Source organism: Haliotis rufescens, unplaced genomic scaffold (genome assembly GCF_023055435.1).
Source record: "Haliotis rufescens isolate VD_foot unplaced genomic scaffold, xgHalRufe1.0.p SCAF_8, whole genome shotgun sequence".
NCBI classification, from domain to species: domain Eukaryota; kingdom Metazoa; phylum Mollusca; class Gastropoda; order Lepetellida; family Haliotidae; genus Haliotis; species Haliotis rufescens.
Window position 1 is genome coordinate 47,199,397 of NW_025964372.1, and position 25,149 is coordinate 47,224,545.

The 25,149-nt window shown below is 42.8% G+C and overlaps 1 protein-coding gene across 5 annotated transcripts in view; it reads left to right on the top strand.

Annotated features, from left to right (window-relative positions):
* Positions 1-25,149, top strand: part of LOC124152780 (AP-3 complex subunit mu-2-like) — a 33,587-nt gene that overhangs the window by 2,290 nt on the left and 6,148 nt on the right. For 4 of the 5 annotated variants that reach the window (XR_007219335.1, XR_006863554.2, XM_046525837.2 and 1 more), the window contains exons 2-13: positions 249-327; positions 1,683-1,788; positions 2,160-2,272; positions 3,807-3,931; positions 5,487-5,646; positions 6,429-6,542; positions 7,409-7,482; positions 8,294-8,399; positions 15,484-15,642; positions 16,370-16,420; positions 17,370-17,438; positions 21,830-21,841. Coding sequence is in view for 3 of the 5 variants with exons in the window: in XM_046525837.2 (XP_046381793.1) it covers positions 249-327; positions 1,683-1,788; positions 2,160-2,272; positions 3,807-3,931; positions 5,487-5,646; positions 6,429-6,542; positions 7,409-7,482; positions 8,294-8,399; positions 15,484-15,642; positions 16,370-16,420; positions 17,370-17,438; positions 21,830-21,841 (1,168 nt within the window). In the remaining 2 variants the exon portion in view is untranslated. The remainder of the gene's footprint in view (positions 1-248; positions 328-1,682; positions 1,789-2,159; positions 2,273-3,806; positions 3,932-5,486; positions 5,647-6,428; positions 6,543-7,408; positions 7,483-8,293; positions 8,400-15,483; positions 15,643-16,369; positions 16,421-17,369; positions 17,439-21,829; positions 21,842-25,149) is intronic. The other variant, XM_046525839.2, reaches the window with a different exon arrangement.

Genomic DNA, 25,149 nt, shown 5'->3' on the forward strand with positions numbered 1-25,149 from the left:
AGATGATGTTACAATGGATAGATGTCTTTTATTGGAGACATTTACAGAATGACCAACCTCACAACTCCGATGACTTAATGTTGAAATTCTGGAATCAAAACTTAAATAAAATGTTATTTCTTGTGCTTTTTACGCTTGATAGGGTGGCCTTTCATCTTTTGATAATCAGGTCCTGTGAGGTATGGCGAGATGGTCCCCTTGGTTACGACACTGTCTTACTTACCTTTGTTCATTGTTGTTTTTTTCAGAGATGTGTTCATGGAAAAGCATTGGAAAAGTGTGATACACAAATCAATATGTGACTACTTTTTTGAAGCCCAGAATAAGGTGAGCTCGATATGCGGTGAGACTGTTATTAGTACTGAGAGTACTAGTTATGAAATTATTTTATATCACAGTAAACTACGGTTATAACGAACACGCTTATAACAAACTGACGGATATAACGAACTAACTTTTTAGACCTGACTATTTGCCGTAGTTATGCTGTATATGTGCTTATAACGAACTACTGTTATAACAAACTAAAAATAGTAGTCCCTTTGAGTTTGTTATACAAATGTTATAACCATAGTTTACTGTATATATGAAATATTACGTACAGTTACTGACAGTTGTACTTGTTACAGAATGACCTGAAAATGATTGTGAAAAAATAATAAATAAACTGTCAAATTTGGCATAAATCAATGAATAAAGGTGAATTTTCTTCTTGATAATGGAAGTTATTTTTATTTTAGGAAAGTAAACTCTTGACTGGAGTCCTATCGATGTTGTCTGTCAACGATAATATGTCGGCAGTCAATGTTAAGTTGTTGGATGTAGTCTGTCATGAGATACATGGCATCAGACTCATAAGATTCACAAAAGCACCTCAAGGTGTTATACGACGAGTGTTTAGTCGAGCTGTCCCAAGACAAACCGGGAACAACTATTTGTTTCTGTTCACGTAGTATATGATTTGTGTAAGGTGATCTTACAGACCAGAAGTAATTTTGCTCGATTTTTGTCTTCGAACTTGTGGCTAAAGTCACAGACTGTTTGCCTAAATACCTTATTCAACGTAATAAGCACCCAGGGTGCTCTCAAAATTAGAAATATAGGGGTTTCTTATTGTAATATAATTTTGGTGAAAAAAAAACAGAGTTGAAAGATTGTAAATTTCGTGGTTTATGCTGACAGCCTGAAATGATACAAAAGAAAAGTCTGTACGTATTATACACGACAGATATATTTTCCAGAATTTATATTGCCCATAATTAAGGGTGCATATAACACACGATTGCGTATAATACACGAATAAATAAGTCTTGTGTACATTGATTGGAAGGGGTGCTAATTGGGATTGTTCGCTAGCCAATATATAGCAAATATCGTAGTGGGTGCTTATTAGAGAGGGGCGCTTATTACGTCGAATACGGTAATGCATATCATGTCGGCCCCACAGAGCCTTTATCATGCACTGCTGGTGTAGGTGATTGTTGATATATCATCTGCTAAGCTAGTGGGGCTGCTGGGAAAATCTTGTGTTGTGAGAAAGTGTGTAAGCATGTGCCGGCCGGCATGACAGGTTGTTTTTATGTGAGTGGTGTAAGCTGAGGAAGAATAAAAGAAGCAATGTGTGGTTGGTTTTGGTTATTGGACTGGCATTAACAGTGATGATGTCGGTCTCTCTTTCTCAGGCCTCCTGCCCTGAGGATGTGCCGCCAGTCATCCCCACCCCCCACCACTACCTCATCAACATCTACAGGAACAACCTCTACTTCGTGGCTGTCACCACCACTGAGGGTGAGTAGGAATATCAGCATGTAGCAATTAGTACATGCTTTAATTTAAACGTTCCCACCATTCCAACATCCATATTTTTCTGTGTCCAACGGGGGCGGTCGGGTAGCCTAGTGGTTAAAGCGTTCCCTCACCACGCCGAAGACCCGGGTTCGAATCCTGTCATGGGTACAATGTGTGAAGCCCATTTCTGGTGTCCCCCCGCCGTGATATTGCTGGAATATTGCTAAAAGCGACGTAAAACCATACTCACTCACTCACTCACTCACTGTGTCAAACGGGACTAACAGTGGAGCAGACTTGCATCAGTTCTTCATGTTTATGTGTGTTGGATGTAATATTCAGCCTCCAGTACAACCCTGTCTATGTATCAGTTCCCCCGCTGTTTGTGGTGGAGTTTCTACACCGGATCTGTGACACATTCGAGGACTACTTCAGTGAATGCACCGAGTCCCAGCTCAAGGAACACTACGTTATAGTCTATGAGGTAAGGAACACAATGTTATAGTCTATGAGGTAAGTAACACAATGTTATAGTCTATGAGGTAAGGAACACAATGTTATAGTCTATGAGGTAAGGAACACTACGTTATAGTCTATGAGGTAAGGAACACTACGTTATAGTCTATGAGGTAAGGAACACAATGTTATAGTCTATGAGGTAAGGAACACAATGTTATAGTCTATGAGGTAAGGAACACAATGTTATAGTCTATGAGGTAAGCAACACAATGTTATAGTCTATGAGGTAAGGAACACAATGTTATAGTCTATGAGGTAAGGAACACAAAGTTATAGTCTATGAGGTAAGGAACACAATGTTATAGTCTATGAGGTAAGGAACACAATGTTATAGTCTATGAGGTAAGGAACACAATGTTATAGTCTATGAGGTAAGGAACACAATGTTATAGTCTATGAGGTAAGGAACACAATGTTATAGTCTATGAGGTAAGGAACACAATGTTATAGTCTATGAGGTAAGGAACACAATGTTATAGTCTATGAGGTAAGGAACACAATGTTATAGTCTATGAGGTAAGGAACACAATGTTATAGTCTATGAGGTAAGCAACACAATGTTATAGTCTATGAGGTAAGGAACACAATGTTATAGTCTATGAGGTAAGGAACACAATGTTATAGTCTATGAGGTAAGGAACACAATGTTATAGTCTATGAGGTAAGGAACACAATGTTATAGTCTATGAGGTAAGGAACACAATGTTATAGTCTATGAGGTAAGGAACACAATGTTATAGTCTATGAGGTAAGCAACACAATGTTATAGTCTATGAGGTAAGGAACACAATGTTATAGTCTATGAGGTAAGCAACACAATGTTATAGTCTATGAGGTAAGGAACACAATGTTATAGTCTATGAGGTAAGGTTTTGAGATGTGTCTTCCTCATCATGATCAGGTAGCCAGACTGACACAATACTTGAACTGCTGTACATGTATTCATGGTATTTCAATAGTAATTCTACCATGCAGACAAGGAGACTTTACGAACAGTATTCTTTTGGAATGCATAATTGCACATGTGTAAATAGGTCAGCTATCTGAGAAAGTTCCACAATGGGTCACAGGTAGTGCAACATGTTACAAATATTACTCAAGGTCAAGATTTATTATCGGAACACTATCTGAAGCACTCCATTCCAAATAACGAGAAGAGGTATCTGATCTACAGTTAGACCACCTCAAATTTGAAAACACTAAATTTGATCTCCTAAATTGGCATCAATTTTGTGCAAAATATTCCAATGTTCTATCTCCTTTACATTTAACTTTGAGGTTATGACAAAAAAGAACATGCGCAAGTGGTATAGCATCGGGTGTGTTTGGGCGAGCACTTCCAAGTTAATCGATGAGTGTATTTGGACGAGCTGTACCTAAACAAACCGAGAACAACTGTTTCCTTCTGTTCAGTTAATATGCAGTGTTATGGAAACATTGGTCAATATTGCTGGTGAGATGTGCACCTGTTGACCATTGCTGTACCCTACTATATTCAGCTCCTGGACGAGATGCTGGACAATGGCTTCCCACTGGCCGTGGAGTCAAACGTGCTGAAGGAACTCATCAAACCTCCCAACTTCCTCCGTACCATAACGGACACAGTCACCGGCAAGTCCACCAGGTCAGTTGTCCCCCCTTTTGGCCTTCACTCTTTAACTTTAGTATTACCATTCATGCTATTGTCTCCCCTGATATCCTTGACCTTGTTAGTGTTACTTTTTGTGCTGTTTTTCGTCTCCCCTTGTATCCTTGACCCTGTGCTATTCAAATTACCACCATTCCTTCTGGTGGATTGAGAAACAGGTCTCATAAATAGAGAGAGTTGTTTTGGTTTTAGTCTCCATTTCACAAATTCCAGCAGTATCACATGGGAACAAGAAAATTGGGTTTCACACAATGTGCAACCACAAGACTGCTCCACCACCTCTAGAAGTCTAAATCAACTTCTATCGGTTTGTCCTTTTGGTGATTTTAACAGAGTCACCACATGGGGACTCCGGGTTAGAATAGTTCCCCAGCAACCTATGTTGGTTGTAAGAAACCACTAAATGGATCAGGCTGTCAGATTAGGTTGATTTTGTGTCATCGTACCCAGACCTCATGGATCGATGCTCACAGTACCAATCACTGGATTGTCTGGTCCAGACTCAACTGTTTGCAGGCTGTCGTCATATAGCTGGAATAGTGCTGAGTGCGGCAGTAAGCAACACGCAAAACAAAACTAAAACAAGAAGCAACCAAAGCTAGCATCATGAATATCTCCATGTTCCACTGGTGCATGAAGAGGTGGGTAAGAATTCTCCATGGTATTTATGAGGGCTGTGTATTGGCCTAACATTTGTATTGCAGTATATTGTGATACAGGTATCTGTATTGTAATATACCGGGAGCTACAGTGTTTGACAGTGATTGGCACTGATTGCACATACAGATCCTAGTTTTTACATACTGAAGTAAATATAAATCATGGTCAGTCGCTGCCATTTTGTAGTCATGGAAACATCATTCGTGAATGAATTTCTCTGTAGATACAAACAATATTGATACAATACAATGTGTAAAACATATAATGATCTTAGAACCCAATTAATAGCACCAATATATTTTACCTATCCTACCAGACACAAATTTAATGTATTAGATGGTTTGTTGTTTAACGCCGCACTCAGCATTATTCCAGCTATATGACGGCGGTCTGTAAACAATCGAGTCTGGACCAGACAACCCAGTGATTGATATCATGAGCATCGATCCACGCAATAGGGATTGATGACATGTATCAACCAAGTCAGTGAGCCTGATGACCCGATCCCGTTAGTCGCCTTTTACGACAAGCATAGTCGCATTTTACGCCATGCATGGGTTGCTGAAGACCTTAATGTCGTCCACTAACAAATACAAATCTAAAACCTATCGATGTACATATATAGAGCAATGTGTATCAGAAACAACTGGTACCCTGAGTCTCCGACTATCTGAAATTACCATGGTATCATTGGCCTATGGCCTACACTACTAAATGAATAAAGTTGATAAATACAATACAAATAAGAACAAAAAAATGTTTTGCCAATATACACGAACACAGAAAAAATATTGCAATAGATATCATTTGAAAAGCGTATTGAGGTATACAGTCATACAGGCCTAGTATTTCTGATCCGCTCTGCCTGCAGCGTGAGTGCCACTCTGCCCACTGGTCAGCTGTCCAACATTCCCTGGCGCCGGACTGGGGTCAAGTACACGAACAACGAGGCCTACTTCGATGTGATCGAGGAAATTGATGCCATCATTGACAAGTCCGGCTCGACCGTCATCGCGGAGATACAGGGATATGTATGCATAATCTGAGTCTTTAAACTGACAATTTGTTATGAAGTATAATTTTGTATTCATATCTCAATTGCGTATATAATTCAACTTGTTCGCGTCGGTATATGGCTGTAATAATCTGATGCAATGTTAAATTTTAACTCACTCACTCAGTTTTAAGCTGACAGAATTTGGCGAATTTATGGCCATGACAGTTCAAAGAACGGGTCACACAAAGTTATTTTCTTCATCTTTAGGTACTTGAGAATGGGTTTGGATGAATATCTACTACTTCATTTTTTGTGGTCTAAGTGATATAAATTTGAAATGAGCTCACTTTTCCTCATATTTGAAAGTGATGGCTGCTCAGGGGCTGATATTCTGTCTCAAGTCAGCACAAGATGTCCGTAGAAATCCCAGTGGGAATGAAGACAATCAATTCATGATATAGTTATGACCAATGTGATGGCTTGGTCAAGGTGACTTGTCTTTCACTGATAACAGGACCGATAAAGTGAAATGCTTATTGTCACAATATTGCATTGGATCAATGTTAAAATAGCTCTGAAATTAATAGGTTAAAATCTTGAAAAATCCCAATTTTGAACAAAGAAATATTTTCCAAATTTATATGCCATTCCAAGGGCACTTAGTTTTGAATCCTAGATGAATCCTTTGGCCTAAAGTAAGTGAAGAGTGTCCAGACTGTCGATGTTTAACTTGTCATTACAGTCCATTGATAGTTTGATCACTCATTTCCAGTCTGCTATCTGTTGGGTTTGATCATGTTTTTCTTTTCCCACCAGATTGACTGTTTGATCAAACTGAGTGGGATGCCGGATCTCACCTTGTCCTTCATCAACCCTCGTCTCCTGGATGATGTCAGCTTCCATCCATGTGTCCGATTCAAGAGATGGGAGGTGAGGGTTATCCGTCACAGATCTTTACATGATGACCCGCGAAGATTTAGGTTAGAATAGGTCTTCAGCAACCCATGGTTGCCGTAATAAGTGACTACGCTTGTCGTAAGATGCAACTTATTGGATCAGGTGGTCAGGCTAGCTGACTTGAATGATGCATGTCCTTGTATCCTAATTGCATAGAAAGATGCTCATGATGTCAATCATTGGATTGTGTGGTCCAAGCTCAATTATTAACAGACCACCGTCATATAGCTTGAATATTGGTGAGTGCGACGTTAAAAAACAAACAAACAAAACCAGGCAACTGGTAGAGATCTCTGGTTAGGATGGGTCCCCAACCGGTGGAGTTCTCTGGTTAGGATGGGTCCTCAACCGGTGGAGATCTCTGGTTAGGATGGGTCCCCAACCGATGGAGATCTCTGGTTAGGATGGGTCCTCAACCGGTGGAGATCTCTGGTTAGGATGGGTCCCCAACTGGTGGAGATCTCTGGTTAGGATGGGTCCTCAACCGGTGGAGATCTCTGGTTAGGATGGGTCCCCAACTGGTGGAGATCTCTGGTTAGGATGGGTCCCCAACTGGTGGAGATCTCTGGTTAGGATGGGTCCCCAGTAACTATGCTGGTCGTACAACGTGACCTTGGGCTTGATGCTCAGGCTCGGTGAATCATCTTTCGTGTCATCATACCCTGAAGGTGTGGCACGTTGGTCATGATATCAATCACTGGTTATTATTATTTACAGACCACCATCTATTAGCTGGAATATAGCTGAGTGTGGCGTTTAACAATAAAGAAACAAGACTTATATTGGGATGGTGAGCCCCCACTCAAGTTTTTTCACCAAGTTTTATGCTTTCATTTCAGAGTGAGAGAATCTTGTCATTTGTGCCGCCTGATGGCCACTTCCGGCTGATGTCGTACCACATAGGAACCCAGAAGTGAGTGCTTCCTGTTGCACGGCCTCTGTGGTCTGGTGGTAGAGCGTCCCCCCGAAGAGAGGAAGGTCCGGGGTTCGATCCCCGGACGCGTCATACCAAAAGACGTTAAATGGTGGTACTTGTTGTTACCCTGTCTGGCGCTCGGCATTAAGGGGTTAAAACAAGGGCTAGTCGGCTCGGAGTCAGTATACTGTGTCTGAGTGGGGTATTCATGTTAAACTGCGGCATGGTATCTCAGTGGCCGAGCACAAAAGATCAGCATCAGTCCAGACTAGTACAAGCAGCCACACACACACGCAGACACACACTTTTTCACTACTCATTAGTGTTTGGTGTAACAGCCATGATTATTTTACGGGCACCAATTTGGTGTCGTACCGTGTAAACACAAAATGGCAACATGTGCTGGAGTTACACGCGCGACCAATCATCGTAGAAAAAACAACGCAAGATAAACATATTTTTATTGCTTATATAAGGTTTGTGTGTGCACTTGTGATGTGACTTGTTTGATAGGCATTTAGAAGTTGGAGTACTAAGTGATAACGGTGTTAGAACCTACACCGAAACGTCGCTCTTAATTGTAATAAAGAAGTTGTTCATCCATAAATTTCTTATCCTTACTTACTTGTGATGTGCTTCATTCCAGGTCGCCTTATACACGGAGTATAGGATTTTGGGTTGATTTTGAAAGCGTGTACAGGGGGGGTCGTCTTATACGTGGGGTCACCTTATACACACCGATACACTGTAAACAGAACTGTTAATTAGGTTATTTGAGGTAGTAATGAATGTTTTATTCTATTTTCAGTATTGTTGCCATTCCAATTTATCTCCGACACAATATATCGTTCCGAGACGGAAACTCAGGCAGGTTTGATGTCACCATTGGACCGAAACAGACCTTGGGAAAAACAGTGAGCAAAATAGGCAGTGGTTTTCAGCCTGTTTAATGTTGATAATGATTACCGTATTCGACGTAATAAGCGCCCCTCTCTGATAAGCGCCCATGGCGATATTTGCTAATATATTTGCCAATGAACAATCCCAATTAGCACCCCTTCCGATTGATCAATGTACACAAGACTTATTTATGCGCCTATAATACGCACTCGTGTGTTATATGCACCCTTAATTAATGGCAATTAAATTCTGAAAAACATATCTTTCGTACATAAACTTTTCAGGCTGTCAGCATGAACCACAAAATTTATCTTTCAACTCTGTTGTTTTCACCAAAATAATATTCTAATAAGAGCCCCCTATATCTAATTTTGAGGGCGCCCTTTGCGCTTATTACGTCAAATACGGTATGTATGAAGTTCGATAAATGATTGTCAGAACATTGTCATTTTTTTTCCTCTCTGCTGACCAATGTCAACTGTGAAGGAAGCATTTGCCGTCATCCCTTGTATCATCACATCGCATTATATGTACCATACATATATATGTACCAGTGTTTTCTTCAAGGGTTGATTTCACTGCTGGCCCGTTGGCCCGTGGCCTGGTAAAATTACAAAGGGCTTGGTGAAATGTAAAGTAGATGGCACGTCTGGCTGGTCAAATTACATTAAGTAATACGTTACCACTGTTATACCGAGGCTGTTGTCTCCCACAACTGCTGCTATAGCGAAATCTACCACAGAGATCTCAATTACCTCATGCAGCACGTGCGTAGCCACCCAGCTGCCATGTGACACCCTTCACTCTTCGTCTGCTTAGCAAGACGTGTTTCTCCTGCTGAAGCGTTCCTTGAAGATTTGGTGATATTTATTATAGTTTATTCTCTAATAAACTGTGCTTTTATGGGGCGTTGCGGTAGCTACGCTTGGTTATAATTTTCCCGCCAAACGAAAAATTTTTCCCGCCCTTTTTTCTATATACTTGCGGGGTTTCGCGTATGCACGTTGTGTTTTACGTTTCCCCTGTTCTTGTATGTTTTGGGGGTTAACATCACTTATTTCTTTAATAAAAGTTATATCTGTATGTTATATGTTCACATTGCTCGTTTATTTTCTTGTGAAAATGTTCGTTTGTGAATCATTGTGGTGCGTGCGTTGTAACCATGTTTTGTTCTTTGTTTATAGCAAACAATCAATGTCTGACATGGATATGTCCCCAGTATCCACCCCCTCTACCCCTGCTCCTCGGAGTTGTGGGGTGTGCAGAAAGTTTTTGTCGTCCCGGGATCCCCACGATCGTTGCCCGCGGTGCAGGGTTCCTTGCGGGGACACCCGGTGCATCCTGTGCGAGGTCTGGGGCCTGCGGAGTTTGAGCGGTACCGGCTGTACGTACAGTCCGTCTCCACCCCTGTGGTGGCCGGTTCGTCCGGTTGGGGTCCCCGTGCGGGTACCACCTCCTCGGCTGCGGCGGATCCCCTTGCGGCCCTCGGGCTGTCTGGGGATTCCGTCGCCGCATTGTTGTCGAAACTTGTGGTCTCCAAGCTGGCGGCCTTATCGCAAGATAGGCCGCTGGCTGTTCCGTCCCCGGCCTCTTCGGTGGCCGCGGGGTCGGACGCGGGGTCCACCGGTAAAGCGGCGGATCTCTTGGCGGCCCGTGTGCTGTCCGGGGATTCCGTCGCTGCATTACTTGCATAACTTGTGGACTCCAAGCTGGCGGCCTTATCTCAGGATAGGCCGCTGGCTGTTCCGTCCCCGGCCACTTCGGTGGCCGCGGGGTCCACCGGTACGGCGGCGGCTCCCGTGGTCACCGGTCCTTCCCCCGAACCGTTGCTCCCGCTATGGGTTTAGGACCGCGTGGCCATGGTTTATGACCTCTTTGAGGACATGCCCCGGCCAGTACCGCGGGGAATCCACGACTGTGGGTTCCTCCGAGGTATACGATGAGTCTTCCGACACGGCTTTCCCCGCATCCACCTTGCTGCGCGGTTTCAAGCCTTCCTTCCTTGCACCAGCTGGACGCCCTCGCTCGGCACTCCATGTCTCACGGAGACACTTACTTGGCTGCAGCGGCCCGTCTGGTCGAAGGTTCTCCCACGGACCGTGACCAGCGCATTTACAACTGCCTGCTCAGTTTAAATGCTTCCCTGGAGTACGTTGCCGAGGACTCTCGGCACACACTTGCTCTTGTTGGGTCCCTGCATAGGCGCCTGGGTGCCGCTCCTAACCGGAGCGCGCCCCAGGCTGCTGCGGCCGGTAGGTCTAAGGGGTCGGGTTCTTCTTCCTCTGGGAAGTAGCCCCGCCCTGAGGGCTCCGGTATGGGCAATCAGCTGCCCTTTCGCGGGAAGACGGGGAACTGGGGGAAGCCCAAGTCGTCGACGGACGGCAAGGGCCCCTCCAGGTGACTCTCATTGGAGGGGTTCGTATGCCGACAGCGCCAACTTCGGTTGGCCCTTAGGCGAACCCGAGTCACTTGGCCCTGGACAGTTGCGCCTGCCGCAACCTGTCAGGGCCCCCTCTCCTTCCCCAGTGGGAGCCAGACTCCAGACTTACTGGGAGAATTGGGAACAAGTGTTCGACGACCCGTGGGTGATCAACACGATTCGGTACGGCTATCGGCTTGATCTCAAAGCAAATCCGCCGCTCACCGTTGCCCCGTTGGCAGGTTTCGATTCGGAAACCGATCTTCCCATCCTCGCCGATGCCATCGGCAGGTTGGTGGAGAAGGGGCAGTACGGGAGTTAGCTCTACCAGACATAACACCGGGGTTTTACTCCAGGATATTTCTCGTTCCCAAGTAGGACAGTGCCGAACTCAGAATGATTCACACGTCCGCTCCCTGGCTGTTCCCCCCGGTTAACCACCCCCATAGTGGGGTTCCTCCACAGGAGGGGTGTCCGGTACTTCGCGTACCTGGACGACTCGCTAGTAGCAAATCGAATGACGGACACCCTGTCACGCCATCTCGTTTTCGCACGTCGGCTCTTGGAGCAATTTGGGTGGATTATCAATCTCCCCAAGAGCGAGTTAACCCCTTCTCAGAACTTGCTGTTCATCGGAGGTCGGTTCAACACGGTGTCCCATCCCCTCTTTGTCCCCCCAGACCGGTGGCACAAAATTCAGGCGATGATTGCCAAAGTCTTAGCGGTGCAACAGACTGTTCACTTTTGGGAACAGCTGTTAGGGCTACTTGTATCAGCCCAGGACTGCACCGCACGGGGTCGTCTCCAACTCCGCCCGCTGCATCGGTTTTTAATCCAGTTGTTAGCAACGGAGGTGAACAGTGCGACCGTCGCCCTCCCGGATCGGCTCCGACCGCATCTGGAGTGGTGGACGGTCCCTTACATTGTCTTATCAGGAGTCTCTATGCGGCCCTACTGGGCCACGTTGACCCTGTATACAGACGCCTCTCTAGTGGGCTGGGGCGCCCATCTAAAGGGGGAGGTGAGCTCGGGGCTGTGGTGCATAGACGAACTAGGTCTTCACATCACTTGGATCTTTCCTTGGTGTTGCAATCACTTACGGAAGCTCCGTATGAACCCTTGCATAGTGCTTTGTTCTGGCATGTGACTTGGAAAACAGCATTTCTCCTCTCCTTTGCCACGGCGGCACGTGTATCCGAAATTCATGCACTCGATGTCGCCAAGGTGCGATTCGATAGGGGTGACGAAGGAGCGGTCCGCCTGGGCCTGCTCATGGGCTTCGTCGCCAAGAATCAGAGAGTCGGGCAAACGGAGAGAGAATTCACTGTAAGATCACTCAAAGAAATCTTACATCCTGCTGATACTGAGGACAGAGCGCTGTGTCCGGTTAGGGCCCTTAAGTATTATCTTAAGGCTTCGAATGAACGTAGACAAGGGCGTGACCGTCTGTTCATATCGTGTAACCCTAATCGCACGGTTGACATAACTCGCAACTCGATTGCGTTGTGGCTTCGTTCTGTCATCAATCTGGCGTACCGGTCTCGGGGGTTACCGGTAGCGGGGTCAAACCCGCACGAGATCAGGGCGCTAGCGGCAACATTTGCCCTACACTCGAATATCTCTGTTCGCAGAATATTACGAGGTTGTTACTGGCGTTCTGACTCGGTTTTTGCCAATCATTACCTCAAACAGGTCGCTGATGCCGTCGTGGAGAGTGTGCACCGTCTTGGCCCGCGGATCGCGGCGCAAGCGGGCACCTAAGGGGTGTGCCCAGCGCAATTCCGAACTCCTCAGGCGTCTGACCTTGCACGGTGGTCAATCTGGGTCTACTCCATTGTTCCCACTGCCGTGGGTACAGGAGTTGGGGTCCCGCAAACCAGCGCACTCACACCACAGGTGAGGGCGGCTTTTTGTGTGCTTTGTCCTTATTTGTATTTTGACAATTATGTCTTTAATTGTCTGTCGTGTATCCCAACCTTGTGATGCATGCTTACAAATACTGGAATTAGGTCACGCGCCTAATGCATACTTTAAGTAGGCTTGCTCTGGGATATACGGTCTGAATGAAATTAATTTCCCTCTTTTCGACTGTTTAACCTGATCTAAGATTAAGCTCACGCGGATACAGTGTTCTCATCCGCTGCGGCGATGAAATACCTATCCAGTGGGGCCGTTTGGAGTCACCAATCGTTTTGGCAATGACGATTGAGCCTTACGGTATGCGCTTGACAGTGCTTTGGTATTCCTATAGGGTAACGCCTAGCTAGGTGCATGCGCATCGAGTGCTTCCGCCTTGGTGTTTACTTCCGCTGGTCGGAAGGAACGCTAGCAGTCAGGATTCGGGTTGTAGGTGCTCCCCACCGCCTACTGTGGTAGTCAGCCTCGGTATAACAGTGGTAACGTATTACTTAATGTAATTTGTAGAATTTTCTATTCGGAATATTCTATAAGTAATACGTTACCACTGGGCTGCTGCCCGCCCGTCCGTCCCCCTAGCACTTGCTCTCGCAGGAGACAAGAGTGAAGGGTGTCACATGGCAGCTGGGTGGCTACGCACGTGCTGCATGAGGTAATTGAGATCTCTGTGGTAGATTTCGCTATAGCAGCAGTTGTGGGAGACAACAGCCTCGGTATAACAGTGGTAACGTATTACTTATAGAATATTCCGAATAGGAAAATTCTACAAAATTTCACCCCTTCTGTGTATATGTTTAATTTTTATCCCCCGCCGCGCGAAAGCGCAAGGCGGGGGATATAGTATTCACGACCGTCCGTACGTCCCACCTGTTTGTTGCCGCAATATCTCAAGAACTAAACACTGGATTGTCTTCATATTTGGAACTATGGTGTATATACAGACTCCGCAGACACCAGTCGGTTTTGGTGACCTTGACCCCATTTTCAAGGTCACAGCAGGCATATCTGCTTTTGGAGTTGGAAAACGGTGTTGCCGCGATATCTCAAGAACTAAACACTGGATTGTCTTCATATTTGGAACTATGGTGTATATACAGACTCCGCAGACACCAGTCGGTTTTGGTGACCTTGATCCCATTTTCAAGGTCACAGCAGACAAATCTGCTTTTAGAGTTGGAAAACGGTGTTGCCGCGATATCTCAAGAACTAAACACTGGATTGTCTTCATATTTGGAACTATGGTGTATATACAGACTCCGCAGACACCAGTCGGTTTTGGTGACCTTGATCCCATTTTCAAGGTCACAGCAGACAAATCTGCTTTTAGAGTTGGAAAACGGTGTTGCCGCGATATCTCAAGAACTAAACACTGGATTGTCTTCATATTTGGAACTATGGTGTATATACAGACTCCGCAGACACCAGTTGGTTTTGGTGACCTTCATCCCATTTTAAAGGTCACAGCAGGCAAATCTGCTTTTGGAGTTGGAAAACGGTGTTGCCGCGATATCTCAAGAACTGTACACTGGATTGTCTTCATATTTGGAACTATGGTGTATATACAGACTCCGCAGACACCAGTCGGTTTTGGTGACCTTGACCCCATTGTCAAGGTCACAGCAGGCAAATCTGCTTTTGGAGTTAGAAAACGGTGTTGCCGCGATATCTCAAGAACTAATCGCTGGATTGTCTTCATATTTGTAACTATAGTGTATATACAGACACCGCATACACCTGTCAGATTTGGTGACCTTGACCCCATTTTCAAGGTCACAGCAGGCAAATCTGTTTTTGGAGTTGGAAAACGGTGTTGCCACAATATCTCAAGAACTAATCGCTGGATTGTCTTCATATTTGGTACTATGGTGTACAGGCGGGGGATATTTCGTCACTCTGTGACAAATACTTGTTTTAATTGGACACTGCTTGTGAATCATGTAATTTTGATGAGAAAATAGTTAGGTGGGATGGGGTCATGTGTATGGTTAATTCAAAGAATGACATCTCGGTAGAATGGCCAGCATTTTGTAATGTTGTGTACAACAACATCATTATTTGCTCATAAATCATCACGAAATGAGGCAAATGGAAGCCAAGATTTGAGGGTGAGGAGTTCTAAAATTACCAAGCCCAACTAGGTGGCTATATGACCTCAGATTCGGCCACTTCGGGGCCTCCACCATTTAGTTGTAGGCCAGTTTGGAGAAAGGCCAGTAACTTTTATAAGGAGCAATATCTGCTGGCTACATACAAATTTGTTGTAAAATGTACCAGTTACATGTAGGATTGACAAGACATGTACATGTACCGCAATAGGTAAATCATCAGTCAGTCTCCAACCTGAAGAAACAGTGGTGTACATATCTCTTTAACATTTATAAAGAGATATGGTTTCTTTGCTCCTAAATAGGCATTATATGAAAAATAATAACAAATAAGAACATTTCTGTATTTTCTGCCATGGGATAAAGTGAACTTGTGCCACTTGCACAAAGCGATCTTAGCACTAAGATGATCTTAACTCCCATACTTTAACATAGGCTTACAATAGTCGTAGCGCTAAGATCGCTTTGTGCAAGTGGGCCCAGGTGCCATTGCTATTTAGGAATTAAAACATTGTAACACCACCCTACAGAGACAGTAACATGTTCAAATGTTTTATATTTCTTTTGTTATCCCATTTCAGTGATGTAAATGTATTTTTAACATAGTTATGGATCAAAGACTGAGTTATTTAAGTCAGCTGTAATTGTGTGTTGCAGATAGAGAATGTGACACTGGAGGTGCCATTCCCAAAGTCCGTCCTGAACGTCACGCTCTCCACCAGTCAGGGGAAGTACACGTTTGACCCTGTCACCAAACTCATGACGTGGGATGTCGGCAAGATCGATGCATCTAAATTGCCAAATATCAAAGGCAATGTAAGCAAGGATACTTTTCTACAGTCTTAACTGAAACAACCCGTGAAGATCTCAGTTACAATAAGTCTTCAGCAACCCATGCTTGCCGTAAAAGGTGACTAACAGAATCGGATGGTCAGGCTTGCTGACTTGGTTGATGCATGTCATTGTATCCCAATTGAGTGGATCGATGCTCATTATGTCAATCACTGGATTGTCTGGGCCATACTCGATTTTTTACAGACCGCCTTTATATAGCTGGAATATTGCTGAGTGTGGCGTTAAACAACAAACAAACAAAGTTCACTGAAACATACATTGGTTCTAGGGTCATCACATTCTGTGTTATAACATGTTTTACTTGATACAAAGAGTATGCTTGATCTTGAGTTTCCATTCAGGATTGGAGTCGTATCACAGCAACCTATGTAAGAGTTGACAGATTGGCTGGTCAGACTTGGTGACTTGGTTGACTGTGGTGTGGCCTCGTAGTTCGAGCATTGGCTCGTCACACCGAAAACCAGGGTTGATCCCCAAAATTGTTAAGACACATCGTGTCCATTCTTGGTGTCTTAGGGCTGAAATAATGCTGAAAGTGTGAATATAACTCAGATTCTTCTCTGTGAGAGAGATTTTTGCTCTTCTGGAGCCAAGGGAATCATTGAAAGACTTTTGTTTGGGTTGGTTGTTTTCTCAGTGTGTTGCAGTGGATGCTTCAGTGGTGTGAACATTCAGCTTGTGTTTTCAGATTAGTCTACAAACGGGTGCTGCTATCCCTGAGTCCAACCCTGTGTGTACGGTAAGACAGTTGTTCCAGCCCCATGCTTCCTGCTTCCTGTGAGACTCGGGGACAGCATGTGTCACCAGGGTTTCTCAGTAAACCAGTATCAAAATATTGATGTGCAATACTCGACTCACAATTGGCCTTCCCCACGTATTGATATGCAATACTTGTCACCATAAGCCTTCCCCACATATTGATATGCAATACTTGTCACCATAAGCCTTTCCCACATATTGATATGCAATACTTGTCACCATAAGCCTTCCCCACATATTGATATGCAATACTTGTCACCATAAGCCTTCCCCACATATTGATATGCAGTACTTGAGTCACCATAAGCCTTTCCCACATATTGATATGCAATACTTGAGTCACCATAAGCCTTCCCCACATATTGATATGCAATACTTGTCACCATAAGCCTTCCCCACGTATTGATATGCAATACTTGAGTCACCATAAGCCTTTCCCACATATTGATATGCAATACTTGTCACCATAAGCCTTCCCCACATATTGATATGCAATACTTGTCACCATAAGCCTTCCCCACATATTGATATGCAGTACTTGAGTCACCATAAGCCTTTCCCACATATTGATATGCAATACTTGAGTCACCATAAGCCTTCCCCACATATTGATATGCAATACTTGTCACCATAAGCCTTCCCCACGTATTGATATGCAATACTTGAGTCAACATAAGCCTTTCCCACATATTGATATGCAATACTTGTCACCATAAGCCTTCCCCACATATTGATATGCAGTACTTGTGTCACCATAAGCCTTTCCCACGTATTGATATGCAATACTTGTCACCCATCCACACACCCCACCCCCCTTTATTTTTAAGAAAATTGGCTACATAGACTAATGTGTGGAAATTTTCTGACTAATGCATATATAGCCAGTTGACGACTCATGAACCCCTAACTCACTCAAGTGTATTTTTCAGGTGACATTTACAATAAGTCAGCTGGCTGTGTCGGGAATCAAAGTGAATCGGCTGGACATGTATGGCGAGGTAAGACAACATCTTCGTTAACTGTACACAGTACACTCCTTGTCTTACACAACCTTCTGTCAAACAGGAATAGCTAGATCAGTCTGACACTGTTGGTCTAACATTGCCTTCCGTCAAACAGCAATAGCTAGATCAGGCTGACAGTGTTGGTCTAATGTAACCCTCTGTCAAACAGGAATAGGTAGGTCAGTTTGACACTCCTGGTCTAACATTGCCTTCTGTCAAACAGGAATAGCTGGATCAGTCTGACAGTGTTGGTCTAATATAGTCTTCTGTCAAACAGGAATAGCTAGATCAGTCTGACAGTGTTGGTCTAACATTGCCTTCTGTCAAACAGGAATAGCTAGATCAGTCTGACACTGTTGGTCTAACATTGCCTTCTGTCAAACAGGAATAGCTAGATCAGGCTGACAGTGTTGGTCTAACATTGCCTTCTGTCAAACAGGAATAGCTAGATCAGTCTGACACTCCTGGTCTAACACAGCCTTCTGTCAAACAGGAATAGCTAGATCAGGCTGACACTGTTGGTCTAATATAGTCTTCTGTCAAACAGGAATAGCTAGATCAGTCTGACACTGTTGGTCTAACATTGCCTTCTGTCAAACAGGAATAGCTAGATCAGTCTGACACTGTTGGTCTAACATTGCCTTCTGTCAAACAGGAATAGCTAGATCAGTCTGACAGTGTTGGTCTAACATTGCCTTCTATCAAACAGGAATAGCTAGATCAGGCTGACACTCCTGGTCTAACAAAGTATTCGGTCAAACAGGAATAGCTAGATCGGTCTGACAGTGTTGGTCTTACATTGCCTCCTGTCAAACAGGAATAGCTAGATCAGTCCGACAGTGTTGGTATAACATTGCCTCCTGTCAAACAGGAATAGCTAGATCAGTCTGACACTGTTGGTCTAACATTGCCTTCTGTCAAACAGGAATAGCTAGATCAGGCTGACACTGTTGGTCTAACATTGCCTTCTGTCAAACAGGAATAGCTAGATCAGTCTGACACTCCTGGTCTAACAAAGTATTAGTTCAAACAGGAATAGCTAGATCAGGCTGACACTGTTGGTCTAACATTGAACCTGTCAGAAAGGAATAGCCATGTTTGGCCGAAACTCCTTGTCTAACGTAACGCTCTGTTAAACACTCCATTGAACTCCCTGAACTAAAAGATATCACAGACATTAAACAGATGCCCCTCAGCTAAGGATATCAACACAACAAAGACCCCCATCAGTGTAAATAATTTGATTTTAGAAATTGTTATACCTTGGTTTCAGTTTGTGCAGTTCATCCAAGCTCAAAATTCTGTTTAATACAATATGGTTTATTTTTTTAGTTCTTCCTTTTCTTTGGCTGATACATGTATTTACTAATTCATGGCAGGTGCTTTTTGTGTTACCATGGTTACAGGAAGCCTGTTGTAGCGTTTTCTGTATTTTTCTAAAATGTTTTCACTTCTATGCCTTTCTTTTTGACATTTAACATGCTTTCTGTTGGAAGATATCAATATTCAGTGTCTGTGTTTGGAAATTGGCCAGGTTTAGAAACAATAATTTATATACATTACCCTGTACACAATAATGATATGCTGTCTATTGTGTGTATATTACACATGTTAAATAACAAGGGAAGTTTGTTTAATGAAGGTGTTAATGGCATGAGTTCCAGAGTTGTGCTTTAGATCCATGTTTCATTATAACACAACAGTTGTGTGCAAACAGTATCTGTCGACTTACACAAAAGGTTGACATGAAACCTCTGATGGACCAGTCGGAATAAAGTATTTTCCAAATTCATGGTCATCTTTCATTTACGGATAAATAATGGGAAAAAAAAAGACTTAGAGAAAATCATCTGCACTGACCTTTTTGTCATGGTGTAGAAAAACGCCTGTTCTATTAAGATTCCAAGATGTCAACTATCCATTTTTGTCCTTCCATAACTCAGTGCTACAGTGTTTAAATGTCTAGTCAGGCCACACAAAGAAATGTTTCTCATTGCTGTGTCTTCATTTTAAACCAAGCCGCTAAATAATTTAAATTTTCTGGTTCCAAATTCAGCCATTCCTAATTTTCTGAATTTCAGATATTAGTCTTCAGTTTGTCTTCTTTTGTTCTTTGTCAGAAAACAAAACATTGTCCAAAACGTGGCGAAAAAACCCTGCTCCTCTTGCCATTTTTACAATCTGGAATTGCTAAGAAACATTATTTTGTATGTGTAGCCTAAACCTGAATTATTGATAAAAAAGACCCTAAGAACACGATGTACTGTAAGTGAAATATAAATTAAAGCAATAGATATCTAAGGCGTAATAAAATAATTATTAGAATCACTATGAAACTCTAAGCTTCCCACATTTGGTTGTTGCCAAGTACTTACAGAAAATTTGTGTTCCAATCTTGCTTTGTTTGATAAAGTATACGATGTTCATGTCCTACAAAACATTCATCCTTTGTTTGAATCACATCAGTTTACGCAGATACCTGGAACAGTTTAAGATAGTTAGAAAAATATGCCTCCTCCCTGAAAAACCCTTAAAGATTCCAGAATAGAATAGGTCTTCAGCAACCCATACTTGCCGTAAAAGGTGACTATGCTTGTCGTAAATGGCGATTAACGGGATCGGGTGGTCAGGCTCGCTGACTTGGTTGATGCATGTCATCGATCCCAAATGCGTGGATCGATGCTCATGATATTAATCACTGGATTGTCTGGTCCAGACTCGATTATTTACATTCGCCGTCATATAGCTGGAATATTGCTGAGTGCGTTGTTAAACAACAAACAAACCAAACCTCCCTGAAAATTATGGATGAAATCTTACAATTTCTAGTGGCCTACTAAGAAAAAGGATTTCTAGGTTGTGAGGAATGTTTCCTTGGCTGCAGTAGCTTCTCGGGTTTGTGTATGGGAGTACGTGACCCACACAGACCTGGCTTCGGAGGGCGGCTGTACGTTCTAACCTTTGATTGGGTTATTCCTGTTCATCTCTTACTAATTACCAGCTCATTATGTTTCACTTCATCATGTCATGATTACCCTGTCATCCCACACTTGCTATTTTTTCAATTTTCACGAATACTTGTCTTTGTACTTGAAAGATGATTTGGTCAGTGTGTAATTTTTGTCGGAGTTGTTTTTGTACCCTATTAAAAGATATTTTAAACTCAGGAACAAAAAAGTAGTTATCGGCAGATCCAGAAGTGTGAAAAATGGGATGCTGACAACCGAAGTGACAATGTGAATAAACACACTTGGTTGAAGGACATTGCTGGGAAAATGAGGTGTTTACGCCAATTTGATACCTCACTGCAAGATCTGACAAACCCTATTGAGGATTCTACTGTGGAAGGACCAGGTGAACCCTGAATGAACTTTGGCCACCAATCAAAACTTAGGAGGTGTCGTATTTTCAGGCAATCAGATGCACCTTTTAAAATAATTCAAACTCAATCTTTATTTTTGTCAAATTGATCTGTTGTCAGTGGCAGTTTGTAGGTGTTAATTTCTTCTCCCATCCCTGTCCCTAAACAAAATGAAAGCCATGTTGCGACCTTGATTTTCTTCATTTGGAACTGCCCATTTGCATTCGTTATCCTGCTAAAGAAATCAAACATGCTGTTCCAAATGTTTTGCTCAATGGTACAAAGAATTTTGTTCTCCTGACAGATCTTGACGGAGCAATGTATCGAATTGTAGTAAGAGGTCTAATAATTAGAAGATCATCTTGTAAACAAATGCAGCACCATATATGTATCATCAAGCTGCTATCTCAGAAAAGTCAGGTTGCCAAGCATCATAATTTGATGAATATTAGGAAATTCTGCAAATGAATGCATAATACAATAATCTACTGTGCTGTGGGTAGTGCTCCCTTGATGGCATCGTTAGGACGTGTTGGAGATTGTTGATGTCAGCTGTTCAGATCAATAAGCCACTACTCATGTAAACACTGACCAAATCTTTAATCAAGCACAGATACATATATATATTTATATTATATAATGATAATCATGATAATCATGCCGAGTTCATGTCTTCCCACAGATACTTATTCCGGATTTTAAAAAACATAAATAAAAAATGGATTGCTGTATTAACATCAACGTCCTCTTTTCAGTGCATGCAGATAACACTCCTTGATAACTGGCAATATTTCATTTGCAAGGTCTTCTGCAGATGCCAGTGATTAAAACACTTCAAATTGTCATGTAAGAAAGTATTAATCATACCGGTCGGGCCACATTTGAAATTGATAATAATAGGCCATTTTTCGGTCAAGGAATTATCATCTGCAAGGAAGACATGAAAGCGAAAATGATGTTCTGTATTAAATTGGTAGTTTTGGTTGTATATGAGCCTCAGTTTTAAGAATTTTGCCTTAAACAGGGTGATCAAAAAGTGAGTACCTGCTTCCTCTCTTGCTGTGAATGTTATATCTTCCCTAACTGTCCTCTTGACACTAACTGTGGGGCGTTTAGCATGGGCGGGACGCCGAGGGGGACGTGTTGGTGTGGAGACATTGACAAGTCCTGGGGGAGTCCCGACTCGGATGTCGTCGGCGGGGATTTGTTCATGTCTTCTTCTTGTTCCTGTTCCTGTAGGTGTGGTTGTGTAGTTTCTTGTCTAATGGTATTAAGTCATTGTCAGTGTTAAGGTTTGGGATCGTTCTGCTTGAAGAGGTAGGTAGGTAGGTAGGTAGGTCAGTGGTCTGGGTGTTCACTAACAGACTGTGGACTCAGGTTGAGTCCCAACCTTATATGAAGCAGTGGTGCAATAATTTTGGGGTAAAGTGTTCCTATGGGGAGCCAGCTGACCAACCCATATTTTCAATGAGAGTTGTGTCCCCTAGCCACCAGGATTCAGAGTAATAAATTCCTATATTCACCATGATGATATAATTGAAATACCACGTTTGGCACAACTCACTCAGGTTACTCCACTGACCCCAGGCAGAGTTTGATGCCCACACTGTCATGGGTTTCCCTGCTCCACTCTTAAGCGTTGCATGTTGGAATGCCAGATTCACCAAGAATATGTTTCTAGGATTGCCACCACTGCTTGTGGGTTTAACAAAAATGGAAATATCAAAGTCCAGCATCACTTCGTCTTTCCTCCCTCGTCAAGCTGACGTACATTGACTTAAGTGAATTACTGTTTAAAGTAGTTTTAGGCCAAGGTTGCTCACTCACATGTCGCATGATTCGCTCCAGCCAATCGTGTTATTCTTGATGCATGGCGTTGAAAAAAAGCACGTATTTGCGGAAAAAGCACGTATATGGTTGACCCAGTGAAGGTTCATCATCATTGACATCAGGTGTGATGGGTATATGCTAAGAACTAACACTAGCTAGACTTGCCTGGGTATGTAGTGTGTAACATAGTAGCACACTTGGTTGTGGTATTGGTCTAATCTTGCTATGACTATGTTCTTTCTTGTCAGCCATGTTTGTTGAGGAAAGATATGGATGTTTTGTCTCCACTTGTTGAGCAGAATATACTTGATAGTAGTGCCTCTTCCCTGTATGTTGTGACCTCCTCTGTAAGTGATAGCTCCCTTTAAGTGATAACTCCCTTTAAGTGGTGACCTCCTCTGTAAGTAATAACTCCCTTTAAGTGATAACTACCTTTAAGTGATAACTCCCTTTAAGTGATAACTCCCTTTAAGTGGTGACCTCCTCTGTAAGTAATAACTCCCTTTAAGTGATAACTCCCTTTAAGTGATAACTCCCTTTAAGTGATAACTCCCTTTAAGTGGTGACCTCCTCTGTAAGTGATAACTCCCTTTAAGTGGTGACCTCCTCTGTAAGTGATAACTCCCTTTAAGTGGTGACCCACTCTGTAAGTGATAACTCCCTTTAAGTGATAACTCCCTTTAAGTGGTGACCTCCTCTGTAAGTAATAACTCCCTTTAAGTGATAATTACCTTTAAGTGATAACTCCCTTTAAGTGATAACTCCCTTTAAGTGGTGACCTCCTCTGTAAGTGATAACTCCCTTTAAGTGATAACTTCCTTTAAGTGATAACTCCCTTTAAGTGGTGACCTCCTCTGTAAGTGATAACTCCCTTTAAGTGATAACTTCCTTTAAGTGATAACTTCCTTTAAGTGATAACTCCCTTTAAGTGGTGACCTCCTCTGTAAGTGATAACTCCCTTTAAGTGATAACTCCCTTTAAGTGATAACTCCCTTTAAGTGATAACTCCCTTTAAGTGGTGACCTCCTCTGTAAGTGATAACTCCCTTTAAGTGATAACACCCTTTAAGTGATAACTCCGTTTAAGTGGTGACCTCCTCTGTTAGTGATAAATCACTTTAAGTGGTGACCTCCTCTTTAAGTGATAACTCCCTTTAAGTGGTGACCTCCTCTGTAAGTGATAACTCCCTTTAAGTGATAACTTCCTTTAAGTGATAACTTCCTTTAAGTGATAACTTCCTTTAAGTGATAACTCCCTTTAAGTGGTGACCTCCTCTGTAAGTGATAACTCCCTTTAAGTGATAACTCCCTTTAAGTGATAACTCCCTTTAAGTGGTGACCTCCTCTGTAAGTGATAACTCCCTTTAAGTGATAACTCACTTTAAGTGATAACACCCTTTAAGTGATAACTCCGTTTAAGTGGTGACCTCCTCTGTTAGTGATAAATCACTTTAAGTGGTGACCTCCTCTTTAAGTGATAACTCCCTTTAAGTGGTGACCTCCTCTTTAAGTGATAATTCACTTTAAGTGGTGACCTCCTCTGTAAGTGATAACTCCCTTTAAGTGATAACACCCTTTAAGTGGTGACCTCCTCTGTAAGTGATAACTCCCTTTAAGTGGTGACCTCCTCTTTAAGTGATAATTCACTTTAAGTGGTGACCTCCTCTGTAAGTGATAACTCCCTTTAAGTGATAACACCCTTTAAGTGGTGACTTCCTCTGTAAATGGTGACTTCCTCTGTAAGTGATAACTCTGTGTAAGTAATAACTCTCTTAAGTGATACCTCCCTGTAAGTGATAACTCTATGTAAGTGATAACTACCTGTAAGTGATAACTACCTGTAAGTGATAACTCCCTGTAAGTGATAACTCTCTGTAAGTAATAACTCTCTTAAGTGATAACTCCCTGTAAGTTATAACTACCTGTAAGTGATAACTCTCTTAAATGATAACCCCCTGTAAGTGATAACTCTATGTAAGTGATAACTCCCTGTAAGTGATAACTCTCTGTAAGTAATAACTCTCTTAAGTGATAACTCCCTGTAAGTTATAACTCCCTGTAAGTGAGAACTCTCTTAAATGATAACCCCCTGTAAGTGATAACTCTATGTAAGTGATAACTCCCTGTAAGTGATAACTCTCTGTAAGTGATAACTCCCTGTAAGTGATAACTACCTGTAAGTGATAACTCCCTGTAAGTGATAACTGCCAGTAAGTGATAACTCCCTGTAAGTGATAACTCCCTGTAAGTGATAACTACCTGTAAGTGATAACTCCCTGTAAGTGATAACTACCTGTAAGTGATAACTCCCTGTAAGTTATAACTACCTGTAAGTGATAACTCTCTTAAGTGAGAACTACCAACCGTAGTATATTCAGACAGTCCAAGTGGGAGTTGTCATGGGTTGTCTCCCCTTCCCTGTTGTGCGTGGTGGAGTCTCATCCGAACACTGCATGGCGCCGCTGCATGCTCTCCCTGAGGAGAAGCACCGACTACCATTGTTTCTGCCTCTCAA